At 36.6% G+C, this 23,778-nt stretch overlaps 3 protein-coding genes across 4 annotated transcripts; 1 reads left to right on the top strand and 2 right to left on the bottom strand.

Annotated features, from left to right (window-relative positions):
• Nucleotides 1-368: 368 nt before the first annotated feature.
• Nucleotides 369-3,850, bottom strand: LOC103429669 (GDSL esterase/lipase At5g45670-like). The gene is made up of 5 exons (XM_008367802.4): nucleotides 3,394-3,850; nucleotides 2,341-2,465; nucleotides 1,997-2,242; nucleotides 1,241-1,496; nucleotides 369-853 (listed from the first exon to the last, which is right to left on the bottom strand). The coding sequence occupies exons 1-5, from the start codon at nucleotides 3,641-3,643 to the stop codon at nucleotides 630-632; spliced, it is 1,101 nt and encodes a 366-aa protein (XP_008366024.1). The 5' UTR covers nucleotides 3,644-3,850; the 3' UTR covers nucleotides 369-629.
• Nucleotides 3,851-10,647: 6,797 nt separating this feature from the next.
• On the bottom strand, nucleotides 10,648-12,076 carry LOC103429666 (uncharacterized). Its single transcript, XM_008367800.4, has 2 exons — nucleotides 11,339-12,076; nucleotides 10,648-11,062 (listed from the first exon to the last, which is right to left on the bottom strand). The coding sequence occupies exons 1-2, from the start codon at nucleotides 11,810-11,812 to the stop codon at nucleotides 10,901-10,903; spliced, it is 636 nt and encodes a 211-aa protein (XP_008366022.3). The 5' UTR covers nucleotides 11,813-12,076; the 3' UTR covers nucleotides 10,648-10,900.
• Nucleotides 12,077-15,899: 3,823 nt separating this feature from the next.
• On the top strand, nucleotides 15,900-23,448 carry LOC103429665 (alpha,alpha-trehalose-phosphate synthase [UDP-forming] 1-like). 2 transcript variants are annotated; one of them, XM_008367798.4, is made up of 18 exons: nucleotides 15,900-16,249; nucleotides 17,125-17,521; nucleotides 17,693-17,790; nucleotides 17,918-18,306; nucleotides 18,635-18,749; nucleotides 18,900-19,001; nucleotides 19,357-19,507; nucleotides 19,713-19,801; nucleotides 20,348-20,396; nucleotides 20,780-20,880; nucleotides 21,052-21,239; nucleotides 21,361-21,478; nucleotides 21,581-21,757; nucleotides 21,836-21,958; nucleotides 22,048-22,135; nucleotides 22,239-22,369; nucleotides 22,480-22,578; nucleotides 22,724-23,448. In XM_008367798.4, the coding sequence occupies exons 2-18, from the start codon at nucleotides 17,146-17,148 to the stop codon at nucleotides 23,117-23,119; spliced, it is 2,790 nt and encodes a 929-aa protein (XP_008366020.3). In that variant the 5' UTR covers nucleotides 15,900-16,249; nucleotides 17,125-17,145; the 3' UTR covers nucleotides 23,120-23,448. The 2 variants fall into 2 exon arrangements, with proteins under 2 accessions (XP_008366020.3, XP_070663097.1); XM_070806996.1 differs by having other exon boundaries at nucleotides 16,120-16,249; nucleotides 17,108-17,521.
• Nucleotides 23,449-23,778: the final 330 nt, after the last annotated feature.

Genomic DNA, 23,778 nt, shown 5'->3' with positions numbered 1-23,778 from the left:
TGAAAAAAACTTGTAAAGCAAAATGAAGATCACAAGCCAACAAAATTTGTAAAGCAAACATTTAACAAGGTTATTTGATAGAATTTTAGAAATTTAGTTTGAAAAAAAAAAAAAACACAAAGCAAAATGAAGATCACAGGCCAACAATATCGAGTCATCGAGTCATTGACATGCCACATTAGTAATAAATGCACTAATGCAGCCGACATATATGATGACACCAAATGTGGGGAGATATAATGCTATTCACCTATTTAACATGTCTGTAACTGTAAAGTTTACAAGGAATGTCGGGCACTGGGGAAAACAATTGAAATTGAAACGAGGTCGGCGAGACCACTCATGGAGCTTCTTTTTTTTCTCTAAAGTAAACCAAACAAACTCAATTTCGTATTAATTTAATCCTTTCAGTAGTCCACAAGAAGAAGATCAAAGTTCGATGAACATTTCAAAATTCTAAAAACCAAAGATGATTAACTGCAACATAGAAAACCATGACGTACAAGAAAGCACGACGTATTATATAGCTGCTACTTTTTTTATGATATGATGCAATCATGCAAGCATGATTATATGCCACTGCAGCCATAAATCAATGATTATGTGGATGATGACGACGACGATGATGATTAAAGAAGGGCAAGCCGGCGTATATCGACAGGGTAAGCGTCCGAGGCCTGAACGGCGCTGTATGCTCTCCTTGCTATAACAGCATTGCCAGCCTCAGTTGGATGAAATGCATCCCAAAATAGATACTCATCCCTATTTTGGCATGGAGTTTGGAAAGGAAGACATGTAATTTGGCCATTGTTCCTCCCTACCCCACAGCACCCTGCGTTTGTAACTCTAAATCCTGAAATAAAACACACCAGAAACACACAAAAAAGAAAGAAAAAAATCCTAGTGAGTTTTAATCAATAATTAGGGCAGACTTCATGAACCACTCTAAAAAATTATCTTGAAAATACAAAAGAAATGTTTCGACCTTTTTACCTTGATTTTGCTTCTTTACTAGTCGATTATGTTAAAATTAATTGAAAAGCAATCACGTAACCAAGAGCAAGAATTTTCAGTTTTACCTACTTCATCAGGCAATTGGTGATTGCGTGATTGCTAATTCGTTAATCTTAACCGAATCAACAAACAGAAGAAAATCGGGTTATGTCGCAACAGAAAAAAAAAGGGTTGTATTTTCAAGATGAACAACAGAGGGTTTTTGAAAATTTCCCTTTGTAATTACCATATTGTGCAGGGTTGCTTATTATGTCCTGGAAAATGCCATAAGAGTCTACGAAGATAAATCTTGCATCTGCTAGATTAGTGTTGAATTCATTGGCAAGTGCCTTGAGCTTGCTATTGAAAATTTGGTTTGCAGAGTTTATTTTTTGCACGCATGAGGAACCATCTGGGCTATTTTGTGCCAATTCATTTGGACTGCAACCTATTTGACCAATTCCAAACAACACAACCTTCCTTGCTCCATAATTGTACAAAATCTATACAGCACACATCAATCAACATTAAATAATTACAATCTACTGGTTTTAAAGGAAACCACCTAATTAAACTTCATAATATAGTTACACTCACATATATATGTATGTATGTACATATACATATACATATACATATATATATATACATATATTATATTTATGTTATATGCAAATTACCAAAATCTATACATATTATATATAACGAGTAACACATGACCATAACTTAAGGCGCATTCTCATTTTGTGTTATATTTGTGCTAGCTATTATCATAGTTTATACGAGATAACTTTTAGCTAGCCTGAGATCTATCTAAGGGAGTGTTACGATCTTATAAGAAATGTTCTTTTATCAAATTGTCAGACAACATAATATATTCGATTGTTTGACGGAATAATGCTGCAGCTTCTGTATTAACAATATAATTTCATAACCATAAAATAACATTGGTCTTGATGAACCTAAATGCACAAAAAATGCACGGAAGGGGAAAAAGACTAACCGTCAGCTGTTGACCGTAATCGTGAATGAGCGAATCAGCATATTCCTCCGGGGTAAATTGGTTGCCGGTGGAGTAAAACTGGGGCATAAAATAGTTGTTAAGGTAATCGTTGCTGCCTAATCCAACTGAGTATATGCATTTGCTCAGATAATTTGCAGCTTGGTCCTCATCACCTAGTAAGTTTACCACTTGAGACACTGTGTTTTGGTAATTCTTTACCTGACCACTAAATGTAATCCGATCACCCTACAACAGTAATAAAACATGATTGAATATAATTAAAACACATTAATAATTAGAATAATGTTATAGTGAAAATATGTGTCATGGAAAATTGTAATCACCAATTGGCGTCCAGTTTCTTCTCTAATTCCAGCAGCTGCAGATGCAAAGTTAACTCCTTTCAGTACGTCTTGGCCTCTAGCAGTTGCATAGGGAGGGATGAAATCATCAAAACCCAGAAGCTCAGCTGCATGCAGATAATTTAAGTCATCAGTAACTCCAGTTATGGTGGATTTCACTGTTTTGGTAAGTGGTTTGTGTCTCCCATGTAACATCCATGGTTTTTACTTTTCATGCATTCAGTTATTTCCCCCACTTGAATTATATGATCATGTAACTAAATATATGGGATTTCTGAATTTTTAGAAAGCAACATGTGAAAGCAGACTGGTTGAGAGAAATAAATTCTCCCTTGAATGTCATAAATGATGAAAACAGACTGGTTGAGAGCTACTATTCTTTGTTGCTAGTTTTATTTTCAAACAACTAATAGAAGGCTGCATGTACAAAAATCCAAGACAAACATAGAGAATTCTTGGTCTAAAAAATTTATTACCAACTGCAGGTTTTCACAAATAATTGGCATGAGATTTATGCAGAAATTAAGTGATCATAATCAGCCAAATAGCAGAACATTATGCATGTCAAAAACACATAAAATAGGATTTGAAATTCCAATATTTCAGTTTGAAAATTTTGTTTAGAGAAAAGGTACTATATTCATTTATGCAGAGAGAAAGTACAAGAAGGTAGTGTGCAATCTTGTGGCCGAAACTAAAACCTTGCCGAACCAACATTACGACGTCTTATTATTTTACTTATTTGGATGGATCAACTAGCACTACATCACATTAATGAATAGCCTTTACTTGTGTAGTCTAATAAACAAGAGATTCTCTCATGTAACCAATTTATTGTTTATTGGACGGATAGTATAATTTTTGAACATGTTAAACACAAATATTAGACAGTCACGCCATTAGGACTAAATATTATTGCAAGAAAGAACCTCTCATGAGGATTTTATAGAACAAAGAAATGGGCAAGCATGCATGGCAAATGTAAGTGGAAAATGAGAACGAGAGAGCTGGAGGGAGGGAGAGAGAGAAGCTCACCAACAACATCAACGGTGGTTTTTCCGTTGGAAAATCTTCCGGTTGGTCCACCAAAGTCGACCCCATAAGGCAAGTAGTCAGCTCTGGCCAAGGACTGAAGCTGGTTGTTATTACCATTGTCAACCAAAGAGTCCCCAAAAATGAAGTAGCAAGGCACTTGCGGTTCAGCCCTAGCGCCACTCCACCACAGGCTCACGGCCAAAACCACCACGGAAACCAACCACATTCTCCTCGCCGTTCCCGCGATCATAATATCGACCCCAATTTAGCAATAAAAACTAAAATATAGAGGAGGAAGAATGAGAAGGACCTAATGGCTAGAAAGGTGAGAGTGAAACCCTGAAGAAGGAAAGGTGAGTGTGTGAGCCTGTGAGGAACATAAAGCAAGGTTGATGAGGATATATAATAGCAAGGAAGCAATGGCATGCAATGCATAGCTCTTACAGTTGAGAAAGTTGGTTCGAGGCATTAACTACACCCGGATATAATGTGAGAGACTGTATGGCAAAGCCCAGCTCTGACACCTCTCTCTATATTTTTCTCTCTGAATTTCTCTTAATTTCTCTTAATTTTTTGCATCCCAATACCTCTCATCAATACGTGTTGCGTATCCAATGTGCATCTTGGCCTTTGTTGGTATTAATTTCTAAAATTCAACGACACACTTACATTAATCACTGTATTAATTCAATCTGTAACAAATCAGCATTGCATAATGGTAACCTCATGAATAAGTGAATAACATACATATTTGCTTTTTAATTTCCATGCACTAAATTTGTGCAGCTCCTGTGACGACCCTAGCTAAGTTATTGGCTCTAGATTTGTGCAGATCTATTTTTGTCATAGATGAAGTTCGACCCAAGTGTTTTGACAACATGTTTAGTTACTTGGGATGAGTTGGAATTGTTCTAAATCTTTTGTATTGACGTGGGTATTCAATGGCGGAGCTAGACTTGGTATCAAAGAGGAGCATATAGCTTAAATATGTACGAAGAATTATACATATCCGCCTTTGTAAGTTTGTGCAGGCTTCAAATGAGTTTTTGGAATGTGGGGGGTCACATCTACTTCTGGCTTATATGCATATCCGCCTTTATACGTATTGGAACTATTTTGATTATTATATAAGTGTTCAAACACATAATTAGAGTTCTATGCCACAATCCTATAATCTAATACTATAGTAAAAATTAGACTGATTCGGAAGGGATAGATGATCACATCATTCATTCTCTATCTTGTGTGTAATACTACATGTACATGTCTATGCTACACTAGTTTTGGACCTGGTAACCATGCTCTTGTGTTTGGTGATCTACAAAAGTACTATTGCAAAGTCAACTTTTCTCTAGAGCTCTGTGATCCTTGTTAACTATGATCAATCTTATACAGTAAGGAAGAATAAGAATGTAACAAACTTAGAGAGAGAGAGAGAGAGAGAGAAAGAACTTAGAGAGAAGATAAATATCTCTGATATATTTTCTTAACAACCAAGTAATACAGTGTTGAGGTATTTATAGTCCTACACTTACACAGCTAACTTCCTTAACTAACTTCTTCTCTAATCTAATTACAAGTGGCAACATCTTATACACCAATATCCCTATTCTATCATCCCCCCGCAAACACATGATTCGAAGCTCGAAGCATGAGGTTGGTACAGTGAGTACGAAACAGAGGAGAACTCAACCCTTTAGTCAAAATATCAGCAAACTGCTCTTTAGATGACACAAACTGAACAGAAAGTTGTTTCTTGGCAACGCGTTCACGCACAAAATGAACATCAACCTCTATGTGCTTAGTGCGTTGATGTTGAACCAGATTAAAAGCCAAAGCAATGGTGGACAAATTATCACAAAATAAAACCGGAGGTGATGTAAGAGGAACCTGCAGAAGGACTAACAGTTGCTGAATCCAGTCTAATTCAGCGGAAGTAGAGGACAAGGCTCGATATTCAGCCTCTGTGGATGAGCGAGAAACTGTCAATTGTTTCTTTGATGACCAGGATATAGGATTGTTTCCTAAAAACACAGCCATGCCAGTGGTAGAACGCCTATCATTAGGGTCACCTGCCCAATCAGCATCACTAAAGGCTTTTAATTGGAGTGGTCCTTGTGAATAAAAGAGGCCATGATGAATGGTACCCTTTAAGTACCTCAAAATGCGTTTGACAGCAGTGAAATGAGCAATCATAGGCTGTTGCATGAATTGACATACTTGATGGACAGAAAATGCTATATCCGGCCTTGTAAATGTGAGGTACTGCAATGCACCTACTACACTCCTGTACAACGTTGGATTGTTATAAGGAGCACCATCATCTTTGAGAAGCCGTTTATAGGGCAAACAGGGAGTCTCACATGACTTGGACTCAAGCATCTTAGTTTTAGTAAGAAGATCCAAAATATATTTGGATTGAGACAAACATAAGCCATGTGCAGTGCGAGAGATTTGAATGCCCATAAAGAAATGCAGATCCCCCAAATCCTTGATATCAAATTCCTTGGTTAAAGCACTAATAACCTGTTGCATAGCTGCAGCTGCATTCCCTGTGATAATAATATCGTCCACATAAAGCAGTAAGATGACAATACCAGAGTCAACTGTCTTGACAAATAGGGAGGAGTCAGAATAAGTGTGCTGAAAACCCAAAAGAGGCAAGAACTTGGTAAATCTGTCATTCCAAGCTCGAGGGGCTTGCTTAAGTCCATATAGGGACTTGTGCAACTTGCAAACAAGGTGAGAAGTAGTGACATCAGCAAAACCAGGAGGCTGGGTCATATACACCTCTTCATCCAAAATGCCATGTAAAAAGGCATTCTTGACATCTAGTTGCCTAAGGGGCCAATTAAATTGAGCTGCCAAAGCCAATACTAGGCGAACCGTGGTAGGTTTAACCACAGGACTGAAGGTTTCCCCATAATCAAGACCCGGTTCTTGACTAAACCCTTTAGCAACAAGCCGAGCTTTATGGTGAGCTCTGATACCATGTTAACTATGATCAATCTTATACAGTAAGGAAGAATAAGAATGTAACAGACTTAGAGAGAGAGAGAGAGAGAGAAAGAAAGAACTTAGAGAGAAGATGAATATCTCTGATATATTTTCTTAACAACCAAGTAATACAGTGTTGAGGTATTTATAGTCCTACACTTACACAGCTAACTTCCTTAACTAACTTCTTCTCTAATCTAATTAAAAGTGGCAACATCTTATACACCAATATCCCTATTCTATCAATCCTCTCATGCGGTCTCTCTGTCCATTTTGCGTTACTTTGGCTCCTCGCTATTTATGGCGCGTTTACGTAACGATAATGAAAATATGAGAAATTGAATTGAGGAGAAACTGAATTGAGGAGGAGTTGGAATGAGGAGAAGTCAAAATCAGATTCCTGTTGAAGTTGTTTACTTAAATGTTCTGGAATTAGAATAGAATTCCATAAAGCTGTTTACTAATTCAGCAGAATCGGAATATAAACTAGTATGATTACTAAAATGCCCTTGTCTCAAATCAAATATTTTATATACTTTAATGGGTTTATAAAGGATAGTCTTGGAAATAAAAAAAGTAAGTGAGGGCATAAAGGGAACAAAAGTGTCATTCCGATTACCCAAACAATCAGGAATTGGATTACCACCTATATCTAGGGAATCCAATTCCACCAATACAAGGAATTGAATTCCAAAATTTATGTGGGCCCCACTGATTTTTTGATTCCTCCATGTTTAGTAAACACCGGAGTATTCCGTAATCGGAATTCAATTCCACATTCTCATTCCGATTACGGATACGTAAACGCGCCATTAGTGCATTGCAAAACTGATGAAGCAAATTAAAAAAAGAAAAAGAAAAAAGAGAGCTATATTCTGATCTAGAAAAAGGGTCATCGGGAACAGATAAAATCAAGGGCTGAGATTCAAGAATCAAGACATAACATAATTATTGGTCTGTGAAGAATATGCGTAGCAAGAAAAATGCTACGGATACTATATTGGTGTATCATAATGTGGCAAATGTCACATTAATTAATTATTTCATTGAATGTTAGTTGTATGCATCATTTGCCACATAAAACAATATACTAATTGAGTATAATATATGGTCTCTTTGGCATTGTTCGTATAATAATGATATCGGTCTCGAGCATGTTCTACAAAAATTTATACCAAACCTACCCACATGCAATTTAATGTGGAAGGGTGGCAATCTTTAATGTTTTGGGCCAATTTAGTTTCATTGCAATTGCATTGCTGCATTGCATGCCTTGTAAGGATAAACGCCTTTACAACCATCTCCCTCGCATGTTTGACAAGAATAATGGATACACAATTTGGTAAGAAAATATGTCTTTTCTATAGTTTTCATTGACTTATATGCGTCGGTGGTCTCTATTTCATGTGGAAGGGGAAGACAAAAATACAGTATAGTGAACGCCAACAACAAAAGAAGCAAACCCAGCTACCCAAAACATGGCCAGCAGTATATAACCTAACTTTCTTTGGCCAAAACAGTGAGCGCCTAACTACAAAAGAAACAAAAATAAACCCCAAAGAAATGTGTTAGAGAAGCTAAACATTAGTGAAAAAGGGTTTGACTAAAACACATACATACACTTGAAAATACAATGATTAGGGTCCATTTGAATGACACATTTGTTCCATTTAGTAGTAAATTCAGCCCGTAAAATAGCGTAGCACCACTTCAAAGGTCTTATATAAACCATTTAATTAGTCTAATGCATCATCATATAATTGATCCAGTGCATCGTCTTATTAGTTGTTTTTAGATGTTTGCGTTTAGTATTTGTATTTTAAAAAACTTGACATGTTACACTAGTCAATTTGACAGGGTAGGGTCAACCCTTTTTAAGTTGACTAAGAAGTGAAGGGAAAGCGGCACCTCCATGGAAATCGATCTTTCTCATCTCATCAATCATCTTGATCCACGGTGGTCCTTGAGCCGAAGAAGTCAAACATTACATTAACGTAAGGCAAAATAATTTATATTGTGTTATCTTCTTCGCCATCTCTCTCACACTCTTTATCGGAGAGGTCTTTTGGCTGGTTTCCTGCTATGGAATTTGAAAGTTTAAAAGGCTTGTATAGCTTTATTTGCCATTGTAAAAGTTAAACACTGCTTGTGTTTATAGGGAAATGCTCCTAGATAGCACTATTTATCGTGACAAATTGAGAGTATGTTGATACTTTATGCGGTTTTTCATATTTATCCTTAAATCTAAATTTTCATATCCAAATCTGACACAATGAATAATCCACGGAAAATAGGTTTAGCAATAAGTCACTAGTTCAAACATTTTTCTCCTTATATTTTTTTCCAAACTGATATTCTAAATTACTCTAATCTATAAAAAGAAACTCTAACATAAGTGTAAAAAGCATACACAATTGCTTTGACTACCTAACATAACCACATCTACTTCTCTTTTAGGCTTGCTTGGTACCTATGATTGAATTGAAATTGATAACCTACTAAAATTAAAAGTAAGTTGAACTTGAAGGGAGATATTATAAAATTACAACCACCGAGAGAATATAAGATTGATTACTCATAAATAAAACTTAATAATTGCAAATGGTAGGATTCTAAAGAATAAATTTTCTTCATAGCTAATCATCTTCTAATTACCTCGAAAACGCGAGAGCTTAAAAAATTTGCTTGTGAGTTTGTGAGTGTGAGGGAATAAATGTCTATAACTAGTTACACATGAAAGAAATGGTTCCATTACATGCATGCTCTGCACAAACGCACAAACAAGATTTGAAGAGCATGAGTTGGATCAGCAGAACCAAGACCCGTGATTATTTCTTTAACATAATCAAATTGAATTTTGGGACCAAGTTTATAAACTTAGAAAAAGGATAAGATGAAGGAAAGATGGAATTTATAAGCACGCGATAACGGTTAAGTTTTTTTGGTCGCAAGGAGTGGCACAATTTAAACAAGTAGTTGAGATACTATACTAGTACTACTATTCACTACTTAGCCATGTCACATCACCTATCAAATATTTGCCTTCAATTATTTCATCACCCACCACCTGCCACTTATTTATGGACATCACTGTATATCTGATTAAACAAAATCTAAGCTTTGTTCCATCTTTATTTGCAAGAGAGAAAATGGATTTGGAGAAGCTGAGTCCACAACATAATAATTCATGTGTTTAGGTGTGCATGGTAGGTAACCCTGGTAATTTTTTGCACGATTCATTTACACAATATGTGAAAATAATAGATTTCAGATCAACTTGTTAACGAGTCATGTTATTATCAGATCATCCGTTAAAAACACAATAAAGTATCGTAAGGATCACCGTTAAGATAATGGGTATAATACGTAAACGACACGAACACGATCCATTTGCAAGGTCTAGATATAAGACACGACAATTTCTTGCATAACCCATTAACATGATGCGAAACCACACGACCCGTTAACGATTGGGGTCCTTATTGAGTCGCCTCTTAAGAACCCTTTAAGATAACAAATTTTACACGATACGATCTGTTAAGATACTAATTATGACACAAAAATAACAAAAACACAACAAAACATGACCGGATTGCCGGGTCTAGTGCTAGGTCATAACTGAGTTCTAGCAAGAACACTTTTGGTAGAAGAGCATTTTTTATAAATACTCTCAAATATGTAAAAGGACTTTTTCAGAAACGCTTTTAGACCGACGCTATTTTAGTGTTTGGCAGAACCAGCTATAAAAACATTTGGACTTCTACATTTCTAATTCAAAAAATTGGGAGGTGTTAACAGTTTGAAAAAGTCGTCACACTCTATCTTGGTGAAAGAAATTAAATTGGGATATATAACTCTTTAATTTGAAGGTATGATGAGGCGATAAATAAAAAAATTATGTCCAACACGAGCATAAAAGATGAATTATTCACGGTAAAAACTTATCCATTCTAACCCTTTATAAAATGGAAGAAATAGAAATAATGAGTTTTCTTCGTGTCTTATATTCTTTTCATTCCCACCAAATGAAAAATATTCACTTCTACTTCCGATATGTCTTAAAATTAGGAAGTCTTCTTCTATTACAATCTAATCATACATACCATGCATGCCCAATGTGACAAAGAAAAAATTATACTTCTAACAGAAGCATTTGTGAGTCAAAGTTGTTCCTACAAAATGAAAGATTTTTCCGTATGTTCAGAACAAGAGCTTGTACTTATAATATAAGTGCATAGAAGTTTTTATATTCAGGTATTTCTTCACTTAAAAAATGTTCGTGTTTCAAGTAAACCGAAAAATTTCTCTTACAAAAGCAGATCCAACAACAAAAAAAATATCCAAAGTTTATGGCACATTGACACTACATTCGAGAAGCAATAAATAAAGGAGCCCATTGTCCTCTAAGTTAACGCCCCATAATTATTGGGACTAAAGGACAATAAAAAACAAACGTGACAAATTTTTATAGTGTATGACGAAAGAAAATAAAATTACAAGCCATAAAATGTCATAGTTCTTGATGGTTGGTGGAACCGTATTTCAATCCCAAATCCTTGAGGATCTGAACAACACCTTGCAAATCATTGGAGCCCAATTCAAGACAATCCCTCAATAGTTCGCCCTCCACCACCTCGCTCTGCACCGTCTTCACCAAGTCTCTCAACGCTCCCTGCCACATAATCCCAACCGTAGTGTCACACATTTTATAACACGTGTATATATTCGATAACACTCGTGTAAAAACACCGTTGTTCAGGGATGCTACGGTTTAGGTAACACGTGGCAATAAAATATTTTACAAAAATGATTCACCAGATATTTAAAGGGTCTGTTTGAAAGTGCTTCGGAAAAATGTAAAAGTTAACCATCAAAATGTTTTTTATTATACTTGACCTAAAAACGTAAACGTACTTGATATTTAGTTAAGGAGTGATACGGTGCGTACCGAATGATAGAACACTTTGAGGAGCCGACGGAGCAGCGAATTGGAAACCCTGAGGATACTTTGGTAATTCTGAGCGACCCAAGCGGCTCTATCGGAATCCGATTTCCTCTGAGTCAAGTCACCCAGCCACCTCAGCAACTCGTTCGCGTCCGAAACGGCGTATACCACCTCCGTATAGGGGAAGTCCCTCCACGCGTAGTTCCTGAGGTAGTCCCAGCCGGCGGACCGCATGAACCCCCACACGCCCATCTCGAGCCCCCGCTCCAGCTTCGACGCGACGGCCCTGGCCCGCTCCGATCCCGAAATGTCGCCGCGTGATGCGCGGAGGTTGGCCACGCGCGTCATGAGCGAGTGGGCGAGGGAGAAGAGGGTTCGGTACTGAGAGTAGGAGAAGGATTGGGAGGGCTGTGCTGTGGTCAGGAGGAGAACGGTGAGGAAGAGAAGGGTGGGGCGCGACGGCGTCGTTTTCGCCATAGGGTTTTCTGGAGCTCTGAAAGGGACTGATGAGTGATCGACGGTTGAAAACGTTTGACACTTTTTCGTTCCGGAAATTGGAAGCGAAGAATGGTTGGTGGGTCCTACTACTGGTGGGCTGATGATGAGCCCAAGGGAACTTTTCGTTATTGGGCTTTATTTAGATGCCCAATAATATTTCGGGTTTTACATTTTCACAAGCGAATATTAACGTGTGGCCTTAACACTACTTTGCACTCATAGACGGTTTAATCAATCCATTAAATTAGTTGATTTCATGCTTTAGCTTTTTCACATGCTTTAGCTTTTTCATGCATAGTTGATTTCAGACACTATCACACTGATATCCTTATTTCATGTAAGTTATTTTCAACTATTGCTTTTCACTCTAACGTAACTTCTAAAAGTTCTCGTTATGCAACTAAATACCAAATTTGCTTACGCATACTGAAAAATAATGTCAAATGCACATACATGGATTAAAAAACCATAGTTGATGAGTGCTTGTCTCTCAAGATGCGAAAACCACATCCATGTAACAGTAGTACTACAAATCACAAAGTTCTAATGAACCGCGTTGTGTTGAATACTCTATTATATGGACTCGATGAAACTCTATAATATTTAGTCCACTTTTAAGTATGATTATTTAATTAATGAAAAAGTGTTTCATGATCACAAGGTGACTTGCCTATTTATAGAAATAAAGATGTCTCTTTTGAAAATATGTGATTATCCATAAAGTCTCAAACGTTGCAATTCTTTATTTGAAGAGCCATCATTCCAAAAAAAAAAAAAAAAAAACATCCTTCTAATTTTCATTTAATTGATCAATTTAATATTATAATAAAATATTAAATTTCCAACGAAGTGCACGTAGACAATGTTCTAACTGGTGTTTATGAAAAGTAACCGAAAATTGCATACCTTTCATAGCCTCTCTAATTTGTTTCTTTGTAGTGTTGGTCTCTTGTACACAACCAATTGGATATGCGATATAGATTTCGATGAGGATAAACCCCACCACAAAGATCTGGTTTATTCTTTTTTGTGGTTGAGTCTTGCTTTCAATATATGTTATATGGCAATTTATCGATATTCAATTGATATGTCGAAAATATCGACAAAAACTGCCAAGTTTCGTTGATATCCTTTAAAGTTTAGACTTCATCCTACTTCTAAATCTTTCTCTAAGAGCTTGTTTGGTACTCTACTTGAATTCAACTTTTTAAACTCAAAACAATTTTCAAGTTTTAAGCCTTAAAAACTTGTTTGGTATGACTGTTTTTAAAAAACTGAACTTAAGACTAACTAAAAAATATAGTATATTCTTTAAAAACATAAAAAAAATGAGTTTTTAGAGTTTTTAAACTTAAACTTATTCATTTATTTTCTCTCCCTCTTCCCCTCTCACTCCAAATATATCTCTCTCTCTTCCTCTTCTCTCCTCTTTTTTATATTTTTTTATTTTTTATCTTTTTCGTCTCTCATCCAATCCGCTATCTTCATTCTCTCACTCATCTTCCTTTCTATCTCATCTGATCCTCTCTTCTTTCTCTTTCCTTCAATCATCTTGTATTTTCTTCCCTCCTCTCTCCTCTTTCTCTTTCTCATGCGACCCTTTCTTTTTAGATATTTTTGTCTAGTTTAAGTCTTAAGATTTAGAAATTCTAAATAGCAAACCAATCAAGTTTTTGAATTTAAAAAAAAAATTGTTTTCAAGAAATGTTCTTAAGAAATGTTTTGAAAAATGATAAAAAAATTCAAATAGGATACCAAATAGGCCCTAACGTTTCCGATATTTTCACATAAATCTCGACCATGTCGAATAAATTTTAAACACTGAGTGCTAGTAACCATATCTTTTTTGAGCTAAACGATATTCTAATGCAATCTAAATTATATACAATGAAGATTCAAACTTGATATGTAATAACACACAACACACCATTTAGATAATTCAGATACATCTAAATTGCGTAATGAAACAAATATTCTAATTAAATTTCCTTGCTTTATATAATGAAACAAAAATAATATCTTTTTCATTAGAGGCTAAGCTTATGGCTAAGGTTTTTCTACGTACATTTTCTACGTACACACGCATTTGTACTAGTGTTAATTGAAAAGCGGACGACAATGACCTAAATATAAGATATATTGGTGTCCTTCATCGCCACACGTGGAACTTGTGATGATCATGATATGTACCCTACAGACTGGTGACATAACCCCTACAGCCTGGATCGCGTGAACAGTGAAAGAAAAGTGTTCAATCACTAAGTCTATCTACAAGAGATTCTTGAGTACGGACGTAGTCGGAGTGGTATATTTATGAGCCAGGTGGATTCTCTCCGAATTCTATTTTTGAGAATTCTGAAAATCTTCAAATTGTGTTCGTTTATCGTATATCGTGTAGTTAGTTTTCGTCAAGTACTATTTATATTTAATTTAAAATAAAATTATTTTAAATGATTTCTAAATCTACGATGTACGACGAACGAATATGATTTGAGAATATCCAAGATCCTTACAAAGAGGATCTGGGGAGAATCCTCATTCATTTATGAGAGGGGGAATGGGACCAGGTGGGGGAAGTTGTGGACCTCAATAGCGAGGGGTGGGGTATGGGGTGGTTTTTGTGACTACGGTTGTAGAAAACATGTAATCACGGGTATCGGATCACATAATTTCTCTTAGTTAGAGTTTCTTGTATTTTATTGGGCTATTACTATCTGAACTATTTTCTTGGAATATTGCTATCCGCACAAAGTTTAAATGACAATTTGATTGTAATGAGCAATATAATTAACGTAATGCTTGTTACTTAATGAGTTTGCACTGCTTTTAGCGATCAGCTCTATTAGTCCCCACCTTAGATGTGTCATATATATAGTGGCATAGTAGCGTCGGGCCTCAAATTTGTTTGAGTAATGAGGTTGTTGATCGTTGATGAATGAGTTGATTGATGAGTCCCTCCTCGGCATAATTAATTTTGTCGTGGCCACACTAGAGTGATGGTTGGAGGTGATTTTCGCCTTGTGTGATGAATTATGTGGTCTTGTCTACTAATGAGGACTTTATGCGGTCTTACTCCTACGCGATAACTTTATGTGGCCTCACTATTTGGAGATGATCTATTGTAGTCGCTGATTCATCGTAGATTATTTTCTTGATCAGTGGAGTAATGTACCCATTTAACACTTCTAAATTAGTTTCAATCCAAAAGAGCGCGTTTACACATTAAAGCTCGCTCTAGAAATATAATTATTCTTTAAGAATATAGTTGTGATAGAAACCAAACACTTGCCAACAACGAATCCACATCCATATCGAAATCCTCACTCTCTTAAAAACATGTGGTTAAACTGAATGCAGTGTTTTTATGAAAATGGCGAATGGCGCTGATCGATAATGGTTTTTTTTTTTATTCATTGTGTTTTAGATTCAATCTCTACTCTCATTTCGTAGTTCTAAAGACACATATTTGTATATTAATGCTGTTATACTCCTCTTTTTTAATGTGTATGATATAAACACATCCAATTAGTAAGAATATAAAAATTGACCACAAAATACATCCATTTAGTATAAAAATTTAGAATTTATTTGGAATTTTGAGATCTCATCAAGTCTGAAAAAATTTGCATAAAGTTGGATTAGAAATTTGGAATTTTTCGAATTTCTAGATACATTGCAAATGCTCAAATTTGAGAACTTTTGGATTTGGAATTAAAATTTTTTGGGTCAGAATCGGAAGTTTAAATCCAAATTGCTCCAACACATATGGTCCCATAATAATATACGGTACAAAATAAAGTTGTTTATTTATTTATTTATTTATTTTCTAGTGTTTCTGAAAGACTCAAACTATTCTTAAAGATTAAAATGAAAAGAAAAAGAAAAACCCTTATTTCCTGCATTAAATCAAGAAAGGAGGAGTATTTTGAACTCTAATTTTAGTAAATTCACAAAACACCAATTCACTAAGAAATTGTGCAATGTTGGTGGTGTGGACCGGGTCACATACAAACACAGCTCACTGCAAGTCCTATGTTTTATAACCCCTTCTGAGCATATATAAATTATACGAACCAAAAGTTTTTTTTTGAATTGGATGCAAATGTTTGGTTAGGTGTCATCATCTCTTCTGCATGGCCAAACCAAAACAAAACAAAAACACAAAACAGCAATGTATGTCTCCACTCTCCCTCTTTGTGGATAATCTTCATCACAATCTGATTGAATTTTGAGATTTTTCTGCATCCTTTGGTGTGACCACAGCCACCTCCCAAAATATCGGTTGCCCAACTTGCCACCCCCACGTACGTACATCCATTCTCCAAGCCCGTCTTCTGGTTTTTATAAAATCGCTTCTCTGAAAAGCAAAAGCACTCTCAAATCCCAACTGAGATCTGCATTCTGCATAGCTATCTGGTCAGTCTCCTCCATTCGCTTTCTCTCTTCTCATTTTTTTATAATACATTTTGTCTTTCGTTGAATTGTTGTTCCCATGATTCTTGGCTTCTTGTTTTCTAGAAGATGTGCCGTTGTGTATTTTTTCATGGGATTTTGATTTTGTTTGTGTTAATTTTGTCGGGACATGCAAAACAATCAACTTGATCATGGTTTTTTCCCCCTTTTTTTCCCTTTTTCAAATGATATTTTATTGGGGTATTATTTTGTCACTTCAAAAATTAATTACTGTACAGAAAAATGTATCATGAATCTTTCACTTCTGCAATTTATTTTTTAACTCTGGATAATATACATGAGTGGTTAATTTCTTTTAATTCCCTGAATTACTGCAGTATGAATATATTTACACTGCATATATTAACACTATCTAAATTACTACAGTATTTGCTGCTGAATTTTTATTTCTTGGTTTATGACAAACATGGCAGGTGTTTGCATATAGGGGTGTGATATCCACACATCCCATTTTACTTCTCACACACCTTTTTAATTTTCGACTTTCGGATCAGATGAATTGAAGAAGATCAACGGATAGAAATTATCAAAGGGTGTGTGAGAAGTAAAATGGGGTGTGTGGATAGCACACCCCTTGCATATATTGCAGTAATTAAAATAAGTGATTGGATATCGAAAATGTGCTCGAAGATATGTATTACAGAAGAAAACTAATTGTTTTTGAGACATACCTTAACAAATATGTTGTTACAATTTGAGTGCTTTTGCTTTTAACACATTTGTGTTGAAGTGGTTGAGGATGAATAATCTGCTAGAAGTTTTGTAGTATGAGAGCTGATGCACGACTCAAATGACCTATAGAAATTTGCAAATTGCAGCTTTTTCTGCAGGACAAGCATATGCCAGGAAATAATTATAACTGCAATCCTTCCACACCAAGAAGTAGATTGGAAAGGCTTCTCAGGGAAAGAGAGCTAAGGAGATCAAACCGCGTTTCGCAATCAAATGAAGATGGAAACAGACAGGCAGAATTCGTAGGGAGTGATGCATTTTTCACCGAGGGTGAAAATTTAGGTGTATCCAGTGAGGACGATTTTCCGGAAGGAGTTTCAGCAACAAAAATTTTTATTGATGGATGTGAATGGAAAGAGGGACGGCCTCCTAAACAGCGTTTACTGGTGGTGGCTAATAGGTTACCTGTCTCTGCTGTTAGGAAGGGAGAGGACTCATGGCAGCTTGAGATAAGTGTCGGAGGACTAGTCAGTGCACTTTTAGGTATGTGATAATCATCTTGCCTTACTCCTTTGGACTGTCCTTTTATTTTACTGGCGTTTTTCGCGTTACCTCCTAAATTTTATGTTAGGCTATAGATTTTAGAGGTTAGACCATTTGACTTTCAATAATGGCATAATCAATGCTGCGTTAATCTGGATTGTCTTCTTGAAGGCGTGAAGGAGTTCGATGCCAGGTGGATTGGTTGGGCTGGTGTAAATGTACCAGATAGTGTTGGACAAAAAGCATTGACTAAAGCTTTAGCTGAAAAGGTACAAAATCTTGGCTTGCAATTTTCACAAAATTTAGGCTACTACGTTTTTGAACTGCGCACACACACGGTATTACACACAAGCTGTTTGATTATGCATCGAAGATAAAAAACTTTATTTACTGCAGAGGTGCATCCCGGTGTTTCTTGACGAAGAAATTGTTCATCAATATTACAATGGCTACTGTAACAACATCTTGTGGCCTCTTTTCCATTATCTTGGACTTCCACAAGAAGACCGCCTTGCAACCACCCGAAGTTTCCAATCTCAGTTTGATGCGTATAAGAAGGCAAACCAAATGTTTGCTGATGTTGTACATGAACACTACCAGGAGGGGGATGTCGTTTGGTGCCATGATTACCACCTAATGTTTCTTCCTAAATGCCTAAAAGAACATAACAACAAAATGAAAGTTGGTTGGTTTCTCCATACACCTTTTCCTTCCTCAGAAATACATAGGACGCTGCCATCTCGGTCAGAACTATTGAGATCGGTTCTTGCTGCTGATTTGGTTGGGTAAGACATGTATTTCCCAGAAAAGTATTTTGAAATGCTTGTTCCACGTTATATTTCATAAAATTAATTTGGTACTTATATGACATTTATTGTTCTACAAGACAATTTCTTCAGATTTCCTCCGGTTTTGATGTTGGAGAGATAAAAATTTAAGTAGTGAATAAATTTTAATCAACCTATTGTTTTGCCTGCTTATGAGCAGATTACGCTCTCATTACACAATAAAATGTTGTCAATATTCTGTTGTGAAATGTATTCTGTAAGTTATCGTCTTATGTTGTGTCTGAAGACCACAAGGGTTTTGATGGGGGGATTTTTCAACTTCCAGTTTCCATACATATGATTATGCAAGGCACTTTGTCAGTGCTTGCACTCGTATTCTTGGTTTAGAGGGTACACCTGAAGGAGTAGAGAATCAAGGAAAGCTGACTCGCGTGGCCGCGGTATGTATAAGCCCTTCACATTTTCATTTTCCTCATTGTTATCAGTTAACCTCTTCAATCAGACCGTTATCAGCATATAAAATTTCATCGATAAGAGTTTTCTCACTTAATTCATCCTTGTGGTAACTGGTTTCCCCAATGAAATTGTAGTTTCCAATTGGGATAGACTCAGACAGATTTATCCGAGCTCTAGAACTACCTCAAGTCCAGGACCACATGAAAGAACTGAAAGAAAGATTTGCTGGAAGAAAAGTAAGAAATGATTACATTTTCCTTCAGAACTTAAACCACCATTTATTTTGTTTATTTAAATTGAACCGCATCCTGTGGCAGCATATCTAAACTTTTACATTAAGCCTCTTCTGCAAGGCACATGAGCCACACCTATTGTTTACCCTACTTCGCGTGTGTGCCTCTTATGCGATGTTACTTGTTGGTGTTGAAATTTGGCGATCATTTCATGTATTCATGGCTCTACACATGACAATAATTTGTTCTTTGTCAACGGTTCTGATTCTGAATCCATGGTCTACAGCTATGAGCTTACACTTACCATGTTTATTTTATTTTGTAAATACATAAGTGTTTCCTGTCAACCATCTGACAGGTAATGTTGGGTGTTGATCGTCTCGATATGATCAAGGGGATTCCTCAAAAGATTTTGGCGTTTGAGAAATTTCTCGAGGAAAACCTGAACTGGCGTGATAAAGTAGTCTTGCTGCAAATTGCTGTACCAACAAGAACAGACGTTCCTGAGTGTAGGTTCCTTCTCAATATACCTGCAGCCTTAAGTTGGTAGAATTATTGCATTTCTCCTCATCAATCTATGGTTTTTATCCTCATTTTCCCCCTGTCCTCCCTTTGATAGCCCTGTCATAAAAGTTTAATTACTTTTTTTCCTCAAAAGCTACAATCACCTTGAAGAATTTGATATCCGTTTATGCTATGTGGTTTCACACACAGATCAAAAGCTCACGAGTCAGGTTCATGAGATTGTCGGACGCATTAATGGGAGGTTTGGAACTCTTACTGCTGTTCCAATACATCATCTGGTTTGTATTTATCTTTTTGACCTCTTGTTTTGTATCTGTAAAGACTCTTTTCACAGTAGTAGATAACTAGATACAGAATAGAACAAGATATTTTGTTGAGTGCTGTGTCGGATAATTTATGAATTGTGTAAGTTGGCTTGTCAGTTCCTGAAACTTAGGAAGGCATTCCGGATGTAAGATTAGATATTCGTAAACTATTGTGTCTATATAGTTAGTAGTTGAAAGCATGATACCCTGCCATGTAATATGGACGTTGAAGACGTAGTTGCACTACTCTCTCACCTTGAGCTAACTCGCAGGCGCGGCTTTAGAACTTTTTCTTTAGTTCTAAAGGCGTTAATAGCTTATGATAGAATGGCAATTTCTTGCATCTCGGGATTAATTCAGATGGCATTTTAGAGAGTAAGTAGCTTAAAGTGTAAGCTCGAAACCAGCCTTTGCCCTTACAAAATTATAGATAGGTTTTTGCTTTTACCGGTTGTTTTGTGAATCTAGTGGTTAACTCATATGTGAAGATTTCTAAAGCATCTTCTTCTTTATTTACAGGATCGATCTCTTGACTTTCACGCATTATGTGCACTATACGCTGTTACTGGTACTCTTTTTTGTGCCGTAACACTCACAGTATTCATCATTGTTGTCTTTAATGCTTAATAAACTTTTTGAAGTATTTCCGCTTCTGATAAAACCATTAGAAATAGATACTCTTTTGTTACCCAAATATGAGGTGGTCGAGGCACTGAAATTGTTAAACTAGATGCCATGATAAACATTGCATATCTAAGTATAGCAGCGCCCCCAGAAATGGATATACAGAATGCGGTTCATCCTGCGTTATACACTTTACATATTTAAGGACGTAATTACTCTGGTCCTATAGCTAGCTAGCCAAGCATATTTTGTTTTTTTGTATAACAAGCCACATCTAATCGAGCTTTGCACGTTTATAAATTCTCTATGCTTGACCACTATTTTCAGATGTAGCGCTTGTTACATCTTTAAGGGATGGAATGAATCTTGTGAGCTATGAGTTTGTTGCTTGTCAAGCTTCCAAGAAAGGAGTTCTCATTTTAAGCGAGGTAATTTAAGGTCCCATGATTCAGTTTTAATTGATTATGATTTCGCTTCATCTAAATAACGCGAAATGCTAAAAGGAGTTGCTTATTTAGGAAGAAGTGGAAGGTGTTAAAGGAGCAGAATTAGTTCAAGTGGTTTTAGTTTATGTTCTAAATCAGTGTGTTCATATCTAGTTTGCAGGTGCAGCACAGTCTCTTGGTGCTGGGGCTATATTAGTGAATCCTTGGAATATCACTGAAGTCGCAGCTTCCATAGGTTATGCTTTGAATATGGCAGCTGATGAAAGAGAAAAGCGTCACCATCATAACTTCATGCACGTAACAACTCACACGTCGCAAGAGTGGGCTGCAACCTTTGTAAGGTATTGATCGACTCCCAGTGCTGTACTTTTTATAGCTTTCATTTATGCAGTGGGACGCAACCATCATAACTTGCCTTTTTCTCCAAGTTAATGCTTCATGGTGAATTTTTCATTTACATAGTGAACTCAATGATACAATTGTCGAAGCTCAACTAAGGACGAGACAGGTTCCCCCCATACTTCCAATCAAAGTAGCAGTTGATCGTTATTTGCAATCCAGCAATCGATTACTTATACTGGTAGACTCTGCATACTATTTTTTTCCTTTTCGTTATTGGTAATCGGATTTTAATATTTAGATTTTCTTCATCATGTTCGTTGTGATTGTGTTTGTATTACAGGGATTCAATGCCACTTTAACTGAACCGAAAGACACGTTTGGGAGAAGGGGTGGCCAAATCAGAGAAATGGAACTTAAATTGCACCCAGATCTCAAGGAACCCTTGAAAAAAATTTGTGATGACTCTAAGACAACAATTGTTGTTCTCAGTGGAAGTGACAGAAGCGTCTTGGACTATGTACCCTTACTTTCTTCAGTGATTCTTTATTTCTGACCCCTTGCATGTTGTGTTTGGGACTAACAGCTTCCTATACAGAACTTCGGTGATTACAACATGTGGTTGGCAGCAGAAAATGGGATGTTCTTACGTCTTACAATGGGAGAATGGATGACAACAATGCCAGAAAATTTGAATATGGATTGGGTTGACAGCGTCAAGGTTCATATTGCAACTATATACCAATTAACTATCTTTGGGATGAATTTCATTTGTAAACTGGAATTCCTGATATTTGTTCATGATTTCAGCATGTTTTTGAGTACTTTACTGAGAGAACACCACGGTCACATTTTGAGCTTCGTGAAACTTCACTTGTATGGAACTACAAGTATGCAGGTACCCGAGAATGTCTTTATTCTTTTGGTTAATGACTGTCATGGAGCTTCGTTTTTGTTTCATCCATTGTCAATTTTATCCATCACTATATCTATGATTACAGATATTGAGTTTGGAAGGCTCCAAGCGAGAGATCTGCTGCAGCATCTGTGGACAGGCCCGATCTCAAATGCATCTGTTGATGTCGTCCAAGGTGGTCGATCTGTGGAGGTCCGAGCAGTTGGTGTTACAAAGGTACATGCATTTTAATTAGATGGGAGTCCTGCTTTCCATAATTTACATCAATTGGAACAAACAAATTGTCCTATTTGTTCTTCCTATGTGCTGTTTCAATGTATATGCAGGGTGCAGCTATCGATCGTATTTTAGGAGAAATAGTTCATAACAAAGGCATGAAGGCACCGATCGATTATGTCCTCTGCATTGGACACTTTCTACCAAAGGTGCGTTTCTTCTTGACCAGTTGACCTAATCATCATTTTTTCCATAAAACTTCTTATACACGAAAATGTAGTTTGGAATCAATTTTGCATCCCTTGAGCGCGGTGATGGATATATGAAATCATGCACATGGATTCATTGGTTTAGGACGAAGATGTCTATACATTTTTTGAACCAGAGCTTCCTGTTGAGGCACCTCCAACTGTTCCTACAAGACCTCCTTCACCCACTCCAGGCATGTCATCTGCGCCACTGCCAAGGATTTCAACGAGTAAAAGTAACTCAAAGGCAGCTCGCCTTAAGAAACAACGGTCCTTGTCAACCTTAGAAAAGAGAGCTAGTATCCATGCAATCGGGAGTGCTTGGAGGCCAACGTTAATGCGTGATAAAATGTCACTCCACGAAGGTTCTTCCGTGCTTGACCTCAAGGGTGACAATTACTTCTCATGCGCTGTTGGGCGAAAGAGATCAAGTGCACGATATCTCCTTGGATCGTCAGACGACGTTGTCACACTGTTGAAAGAGCTGGCTGAAGGTTCATGAGGAGGTTGATTGTATAAGAGCCTAACTTTCAATGCTGCTCAAGTCATTGAGATGCAGATAGCATGGTATTGTTGTGACAGAATTTGGAACATTTCTTTCACAAGTACACACCAGTTTCTCCACACACACACCCAGAACGCCGCCCCCGAACACCATACATACACCATTTCCGACTTGATCAGCTAGACGGATTCTGAAATCTGCAGGAATTTGTTTCTGTAGCTAGAAGAAAACAAAATATTGCACATATAAAAGTATTCAGATCATATTCTTCATGAAATTCGAACAAGTCGAAAGGAAGAAAAAATAAATTGATATGGTTCCCATCATATGAATCCAAATTTTGCAACTATATATGCTTATTGTTTAATTACATTATGTTTTTTTTTTCTGCCGTGGTGGATTTATCATTAGCAATTATAATTTAGCATTATTCGATGGTTCAAAAAACATGGTTATGCACACTAGTCACTGGGTCAGGTCTTCAAAGGCTGGTCTCTCTTATCACATGGTGGAGCAGCCTAAACGAATTTGGATCTTCTCTGGACCTTAGTGTTCGGAGCCTAAGAACCAAATCGGAGTCCTTGGTTTGTGGAAAAAGAAATTGGAGCTTTTAGTTTGTGTGAAGTAGCTAGTGAAATAAGTTAATTGGAATCGTC

Source organism: Malus domestica, chromosome 10 (assembly GCF_042453785.1).
Source record: "Malus domestica chromosome 10, GDT2T_hap1".
Lineage (NCBI taxonomy): Eukaryota > Viridiplantae > Streptophyta > Magnoliopsida > Rosales > Rosaceae > Malus > Malus domestica.
Note: the sequence above shows the minus strand (reverse complement) of the source record. Positions and strands in the feature narration are given on the sequence as shown.